Genomic DNA, 8,586 nt, shown 5'->3' with positions numbered 1-8,586 from the left:
TCACGGAGACGGGGAGGGGCGGTTTGCGTTACACAAGCAAGAAAGAAAACACGACGCTTACATGTTTCCTAGGAAGAAAAAGTTTAAACAGGTAATGCCGGATCGGGGACGGCCCCGACCCTGTCAGGGAGCGCCGGTGGCGGGGCCGCAAGCGGCGGGGCTGCAGGGAGACAGACGCAGAGGGGCAGGCAGGCAGCGGACCGCGGGCCCGAGGCCGCCGGGCCCCCGCCAGCCCTACCTCGCCGCCGGCCCCGCCGCACCAACACACCGGCGCGGCGGCCCCGCCCCCCTCGGGGGAGGCTCCGCCCCGCCCCGCCCCGCCTCGCCGCCGCGGAGGGGCGCCCCCTGCCGGCCCGGGCAGCCGCGCATGCGCCCTGCAGCCCGCCGTGCCTTCCTTCCGGCCGCCATCTCGCTCCCCGCCGCGTGCTGCGCCCGCTCCCGCGCCCCGCCCGCGCCCCTCGCCTTTCCCACCCCCCGCTCCGGCGCCGCCGCTTCCGCCCCGGGAAGGTAGAGAGGAGGAGGAGGCGGCGGGGGCAGGCTGGGAGGGCGTTGAGGGCTGCGGGGTCGGTGGGCGGCGGCGGCGGCGGTGGGGGTTGGGGGGAGAGGGGAGGGAAGGCAAGGCAAGGCAAGGCGGTCACGGGCTGGGCCTGAGGGGAGCCGGGCCTCGCCTCAGCGGCGCTGCGCGCGAGCGGGCCCCTTCCCGCCGCTGTGGCGGGGCCGGGCACCCGCCTGCTGGGGGGGGAGGGGGGCGGGGCGGCAGCGGGTGCGTGCTGAGGGCCGGCTGCCCAGACCCTTGCACCCCGCGGCCCGGCTCGCCGGCGGGTGCTGCCCGACCCGCCTTCCACGGGCGCTCTCGTTGCTTCCGCAGATGAAAGAAACAATCATGAACCAAGAAAAGCTCGCCAAGCTGCAGGCCCAAGTGCGCATCGGTGGCAAGGTAGGAGCCGCCTCCCCGCCCTGCCCTCCGGACTGCGTGTCCCTCCCTGCACGCACACCAAACCTAGCACGAGGGGTCCTGAAAACTGGGATGGGGAGCGGCCCTAAGTACTCTCAGCTTGCCTTGACTGTCCTCGGGGGAAGCTGCGCTGCTGCAGGGATCTCTAAAGTCACTTTAATAGAAGCAGTATGTAGTAGCTGAACCTCCGGCGTTTTCTGTTTGGGTTTGTTATAATATATTACAGCAGACTTGCAGCCTGTAGTCTTGTATGGGCTATTTTAGAAGGCAGGTAGGATTTGAAGTGAGTAGGCCTTACAGCAAGTGAGCTCGGGTATAGTTTTCGTAATAGGTTATAGAGGGTTGTGTTCCAAACTCTCGTTACAAATCTTGAAGATGCCCGTGGCTGTTTTTTTGCCTTTTAGGACAAAGTTGGAAATTCTGTACTTGTCATACTCTTGCAATTGCAGAGTACCACGCTCAGAAGACCTTTTTATTTTATTGCAACATCTGTATATATGTAGCTGTGTCATTACTTACAATCCGAAAATAAAAAAGTGTGTTGCATATAGCTGTATGCTAGTAAACATTTTAATTATAGTGTCAGTTTTAAGGCAAGAATTTGTTAGTGATTTTTTTATACCTGAGGAAGTGTACGCATAGTGTTTTAGAATACAAGCTATTCAACAGAACTCTTGTTGACAGTTTCCAGGAGCTTTCATTCCTGTGTTGAATTTTTTTTGCCATTAACTGGAGGTTCAGGCAGCCTTAAATCAGGATTTATGTAGTAACTGGCTTGGTGTTTTGTGTATGCTTTGTATGGGTTACTTGTTAAGCAGAGAACTGCTGTATTATATTGATGATTGTGTCCATGCTACCAATGTGTGTGTATTGACTACAGAGGCTTTTAATATTTGTCACATAAGAGCATGCATTCAGATTACAGCTCTTGCAGCTCTCTGGTCAGTGTAGGTCTTTTAGAGACATTAACCAAAGCTTAGAATATGCTGGTGATGCTGTCGTTCAGTTTTAAAATTGGCCTGTGAAATATTTGAATACCTGAGCTTGACTTTTAAAGTTTGTTTTATAACTGGAAATTATTACTGGGATTCTTCATGACATTGTCACTGTGTAAGGTGAGATGGGTGTGGAGGAGGCGAAGGGAGAAGAGTCATTTCTCCTTGTGAGAAAGTGCAGTGTGCTCATTGCCTCTGATGGAAGATTTTTCATGATGTTGGAAGGCTGTGGATCTTACAAATAAGCCAAATACTATGTTTAGGTGAAGGGCTGTTGTAGTACTTTGTTACATGAAATTTGAGATTTTTGTGTAGAATATTGGTACAGCTAAATGTCATGGCTATTCTTCCAAACCTTTTTACAGGAGCAGCAGATGAGTCTGTAGTATTCCATTGGTGGCCTGCCGTACCCACTCCTCTTTAATATAGAGGTAGAGGGGTGTGAACAGCATGTCTCAACATGGTCAAGATAGAATTTGCTTAGTAAAAACCTGTAATCTTTAGAAGCTTTAATCTGTGCAGATGAAAGCAGCAGCTGCTCATTTAAATTAAACTCAAATTGTCTGAAGTTTGATATCTATGTTTAATACAGGTAAAAAGGAGGTACATGTTCCTGCATAGCCTTTGATTCAAGACATAATTTTTTAAAATTTATTGAGAGGTCTGTGTTGTCCAGAGAGACTTAACGTTTACCTTATGTAGCTCAATTCCTGGATATTCAAGGTACTGAAAGTAAAACTGTTATATTAGTAGGTTTCAAATCACTGTGTGCACTAATCTGACAGTAACAGGGAATGAATATCACACTTCCTAAACAAATGACTAAACTTTTGAGCTGTAGTCTTCCTAGTGTTAGTTTCATGTGAATTTGTCATTAAGATTCCTCATTGTTTGTAACTGGATTATGTTAGACATGATTATGTGTTAGTGTCCAGTCAATTTTCTAACTTCTACTAGTTAACTCCAAAAGGCATTGCAGTCATTTGTACAGCTGGGCAGCAACGCATTCTCTTATTGCTAGCATGTGGCAGATGGACAACTGGAGTAGGAGGACTTAGATTAGTAGTTATGGTGTGTCAAAAAGGAGCTTTGTTTCACCTGTTCCTCGACATTTTCTGTCACATTTTACTGAAGCCTTATGATTGTGCGAGGAAGTATAGAATGACAGTTTCTGCTTTTTTGTAGGTATAGATATCTTCTAATATGGAACAGTTATTTCCCTGGAGAAATCAAGAGCTCTGTGTCTGTAGGGGAACTGAACCTTTGCTTTCTAAAGGGGTGGTCTGGCATAATATGTAGAAGTACTTTTTAAAAACATGTTTATAAAATATTTTGGGAAAGTAAGTGTTCTTTGAATATGTATGTGTAAGTCCATCAGATGGGAGATGTCTATTTGGAATAAAAATTTATTATTTTGAGTTTTCTCATATTCAGCTGTTGATGTGTTGATAACTTTATGGCCTCTGACTATTACAAAAATTTGGCTACAATTTAAGAAAGGTGATCTAAGAAAAAATTCATAAGCTTCAGAAATTACCTGAAGCTGTGCTCATTCTTCAGTTTTATGCCTGTGATAACAGATAAGGGTAAACTTGCAATTTTTCTTTTCTAAGATGCTGCAGAATCAGTATGAGAATTGTAGAATAAATGTTCTCTGGTGCATTGCTTCTTAAAACCTCATGGTTCTCACAGACGTGGAAAGCTTGCTCTGTAGCATGGGAAAGACTGCTGCAGTGCAGTTGGAGGGGTGGGGTTGTGTGCACTGTGACACAAAAGTAGAACTTTGTATGTTAAGTTGATTTGTAGATGGCTACCGAGTAGTTATACAGCCCTGAGGATTAGAGTTCGTGGAGAACTACTTAAGTATTAATTTGTAACCTTTTCTTTTTTTTTCTTTTTTTTTTTTTTTTCAAAGGGTACTGCCCGCAGAAAGAAGAAGGTTGTCCACAGAACAGCTACAGCAGATGACAAGAAACTTCAGTTTTCTTTGAAGAAACTGGGAGTCAACAATATTTCTGGAATTGAAGAGGTAATTGCTTCAAAGGAAAAAATACTTTTCTGTATAAAAATACAAAATGTACCAAAATCAGTTTCCTGGTAAGTAACATCCTAAACTTCTCTGCAAATTATCAGTAGGTCTTTACTGAGCTTTAAGAACTTCAGTTTCCTGTTAAATTGAAAAAATTTGCTCAACTGCTTCAAATACGGAATTTTTTTTTGCAGGTAAACATGTTTACCAACCAAGGAACAGTCATTCACTTCAATAACCCTAAAGTTCAGGCATCTCTGGCTGCTAACACTTTCACTATCACCGGCCATGCTGAGACAAAGCAGCTGACAGAAATGCTTCCTAGCATCTTAAATCAGCTTGGAGCTGACAGTCTGACCAGCCTGAGGAGATTGGCAGAAGCTCTACCCAAGCAACGTAAGTTGAAACTTGAATGCATTTCATGCTGGCAGCTGACAAGAGGCTTATTTGTATAGCAGCAGTGAAATTCAGTGCACTCTTGCTGTCTGCAAGCGTATATAAAATGCTTATAAAGAAGTGGAACTCTTAGATCTTATTTATAGCTCAAATCCAACGATGAGTATAACCAAATAAAGCAGAGGCACCTGTCAGCGTATCCTGCAGCTGGTCTAGGACTGGAAAGCTGTAGGCAAACTTGATTTCATGGTAGTTTACTTCCTGATGTGGCTACCGTATTTTTACGTACCTTGTTCATTAAAGCTAGGTAGATGAGTTTACTCTGGAAGAGCTAGGTTTTGAAAAAAAGACAACCTTTGAGTATGTCTGTTTCAACACTTTGGAAACGTAAGTAACGGGGAAAGGGACTTGAGGACAGACATCTTGCAACTGCTTTGCTGCTCACAGGTGTGGTGAAGGTGTTTCTTGCACGGGGTTTTTGATAGGTAGTGGGGAATTACACAGTGTTTGTAAGGAAGTATGTTATAATTTCTTTGTGTATAGATCCGTGTAGAGAACAGGACTGGCATGAGTGTTAAGCTAGGTACACCAACTTCCTGTTCCATCCTTAAGTTAGTAAAAGAACACGAACACTTTTTCTTCCTAAAACTGGGAAAAGTAGGAGAGGGACTTAAGTATGTGGTGTTTGGAAAAGATGCTGCCGCTACAGGGTGAGAATTGGGAGTGCAAGACAGGCTTGTTGACTCTAGGAATGTTCCCTGTGTCCTGCATGTACAGTCTTCCTACTTTTCTGAAATATCTTATGCCCATTCCTTCCAATGTATGGAACATCCTAAATACAGACGAAATGGGAGAAGCGTGTCATTGTGTCCAGTTTCTGGTAGTTCTGAACTTGATTGTTACATTTTTTTCTTCCTGTGCTTTGCTGCCAACAAGACAGCCTCTATTTCCCAACTTGATTGTTACATTTTTTATTTCCTGTGCTTTGCTGCCAACAAGGCAGCCTCTATTTCCATTCCTAAAGTTGATGATACTTCCCTCCTGTCAACTTCCCACTGAAAAAATCCTGCTGGAAGTAGTCTTTAGGAGGTGGGGTAGGCTGCTGCTTTCCCCATGGAGCTCAGGTCCTTCCTTCCTAATGTCACCTGTGTGGCTTTCTTGTGGTAGTAGTAGGGCTTGAAAGAAAAAAAAACTTGAAGGATTTAAAATGATCCCCTAAGACCTCTCTTCTCATAATGAGGTGGGTGTATTCTGGATAAGCTAAATTGTGCAGTTTTAATATTAGGGGAGCTTGTTTAAAGTGCTTGCTTTGTATGACCTAGTAAATGGCTATTCCTTTCCACTTTGGGTGGATGCCAAAGTAGTTGCACAAAACTTTCCATTCAGCATTGTCTGCTAGAATTGGAAGCCTGACATTGAAGAGTGAAGTGTCTGTGATGATTGCATTTGCAGGTGCTAAAGTAAACTTAGTCTGGTCTTGGGGATGAGAGAGGATGCAGACAATTTAGGAGGAAATAACATGGTATGCTTTTAAAATGTCATATTTGACACTAAGATGCACTTAAGCTGTAACAGCTTTCTGCTGTTAAAAAAACAAAAGGAGGGTTAGCAGTGACCTTGTCCCAAGCCCTTTCAGACCAGTTTATGCATTCATCTCTTTTCGTTCTCTACATACCAGGGTACAGGTCTAGTATTAACCCATCTCTTTCTTTTTCTTGAAAACTGAGAAGGATTAATTAGGATAAAACTGAGGTGAGAGAGAGTATGACACAGCTTACCCTTGGTAATACAGCTAAGAATAGCTGTAAACTAGTGGCACAGGCACCCAGGGACCTGAGATACCTATTCTTAGCATTATACTGCTGCAGTTTCACAGATGCTCATTGGTCTGCTACAGTGGACATGGTTAAGTCTCACTTGCTCTGGCAAATACAGTGGGAATGGTTAAGAAATTACTGAGTCAGCAGACACGTGGACCAGAACACACGGTTACCTCAACCACCTAAGTGTAAAATTGTGCATCCATATTCCTTTGCCAGGGAACAATGATATCTTTAAGCAGCTCTAGTCATGTGTCTGCCTGCAGCTTCACAATTACACCTTAGTTTTCATTGAAGGCCTAGGATGATAAGATCCTTTCTTTTCCTTAAAACTTGCTGATGTAAAATATGTAAACCTTGAGAAGCACTGAGTAGTGAATAAACCAAGCTGCTTTTAAGAGAAATTGGTAAAATCAGTCTCTGTACTTGTAGCTGAAAATTATTACCATGCAAGGTACTCAGTATACCTAGGTACAAGATGGTGACTAGCAAACTGGTTTAGCATGCATCTTCTCATTTCCCTGCTGGACTCTTTGAGCATTATTGGTAACAAAGGGAATGTGAACTGCCTCAGTTAGTTGAAGATTTATATTCAGCAGGGGAACTGGATAAAGCATTGCAGTTTAGCTCAGACCGATAATGTTTTCAAACAACACCAAGCAAAACAACTAAGATGCCTATGGTGAGCTTAACTGATGCTTTTGAACTGCTTGCTCTTGCAGCTGTGGATGGCAAAGCGCCACTTGCTACTGGTGAAGATGATGATGATGAAGTTCCAGGTAAGAACAAGCATGCAATGGAGGAAAAGGAAGTGAATTTTGCTGAATGATAACGTGTAGTGTAGGAGTGGGCCAAGGATGATAGAGTATTGACTAGTCACTTGCTGTCACAGAATTTCTGTGGGCGGGTTATTTCATTGTCTTCAGACACCATGAGAGACTTAGATGGACTATTGGTTTGAGCTAGCATTTTTGTCCTGTGTAGAAGTAATAGCTATGGCTAACATAATTATTTAATCTTCAATAAGAAGGGTAGGAAGAAACTTACCTTCTCAGTATCACTTTGCCGAGTTAAATGAAGTTAAATGCTCTTAGAATTGTTCTTTATAACGAACATCTAAAACTTGGTTGAGCAAGAAGAATGAACCATGAAGCCCTTAAGTTATTTGGCCTGTATTTTATAAGCTGAAAGTTTTTTTTTATGTTATAAGCACCTGAGATGAAGTAGAACTTTGGGGAAAAAAAACCCCAAACCCTAGGACTAAAATGTTTGGCAGACTGGAAGTGGGTCAAACTTTAATTTCAACATTCTTCTTTTTCTAGATCTTGTTGAAAACTTCGATGAAGCTTCAAAGAATGAGGCAAACTGAACCAAGTGTCACTTTCTGAATAAAGTTGAAACTTGAAAAAGCTACGTGGAGCTGCTATTTTATATTGTGACTGCTTTGATTTTATGTCCTGATGAGATCTCAAGATCTCTGATATTTGGAAACTCCTTGAACCTGCAGCTCTTTAGTTACTGCTTGTACACAATATTATTTTTGTGGCCTGATTGAACAAACCTATGCTTTGAAATAAGTCAGATTGCTAACGTATCTCTGCCTAGACACATTTTTTAAGTAAGTTGTATACAAGCAAAACCCCATCTTTAATGAACTTTGGCATACAATAAAAATATAAAAGAAACTTTCTGGTGTGGCTTCTTGTCAGAAAGGCAGGGAAAAAAATTGGCCATCAATATTAAACAATCACAAATGGTGTTGCTTTTCTGCAGAGCATCTTCCTTTTGCTGTCTTAGAAAACTGGCTTCTGAAAAATTTTTCTGTGCATAATGGAGCTTTTTAGACTTAATTAGTGAATTCCCAGTGTTTGCAGGTCAGAAGTACATATGCTCTAAGTGACTTTGTAATCTGAATTTATGAAATAGATCTGTATTCTAGAAATAATTACTGGTGGTTTAATATGACCTAAAATGTGCAGCTTGAGAGAGAATTTTGCTTGGCCTTGAAGAACAGTGGCAAGTTGTTGGCATCTTGGGGGAAATATTAAATTTTTATCTTCACAAGTGTTTAATAGGTATTTCCAGGGTGTAACCATTTAATGAGTCAAATAATACTTACCCAGTATTTTAATTTACTTCTCTGAAAATGTCAATTTTTTGGGGCAATGAAGTACAGGAAGGGGAAAAATCCTTAATAGAATTGATAGTGGCTTTTAATTAAGTCTGTATTTAGCATCTGCAGATCTATTAACTAATAATTACATTTGGATGTTCCAGGAATATGTTCTTTCTATTGCTTTTGTGTGTTCCAGAGAAAAAGAGAACTTGCTTTTTGGGCACAAGGAAGACTTTTTAAATTCCAGGAGCTTCCAGGGGTGGGGGCGGGGGCTA

General features: G+C 42.8%; 1 protein-coding gene across 1 annotated transcript; it reads left to right on the top strand.

Moving 5' to 3' along the window:
• Window positions 1-367: 367 nt before the first annotated feature.
• Window positions 368-8,233, top strand: BTF3 (basic transcription factor 3). The gene is given in 7 exon segments (XM_075726169.1): window positions 368-467; window positions 470-507; window positions 869-937; window positions 3,866-3,979; window positions 4,174-4,375; window positions 6,918-6,974; window positions 7,518-8,233. Coding segments are annotated over 7 exon segments (627 nt in total). The 3' UTR covers window positions 7,565-8,233.
• Window positions 8,234-8,586: the final 353 nt, after the last annotated feature.

Source organism: Pelecanus crispus, chromosome Z (genome assembly GCF_030463565.1).
Source record: "Pelecanus crispus isolate bPelCri1 chromosome Z, bPelCri1.pri, whole genome shotgun sequence".
NCBI lineage: Eukaryota > Metazoa > Chordata > Aves > Pelecaniformes > Pelecanidae > Pelecanus > Pelecanus crispus.
The sequence above is the reverse complement of the archived record's forward strand: the minus strand, read 5'-3'. Positions and strand labels throughout refer to the sequence as shown.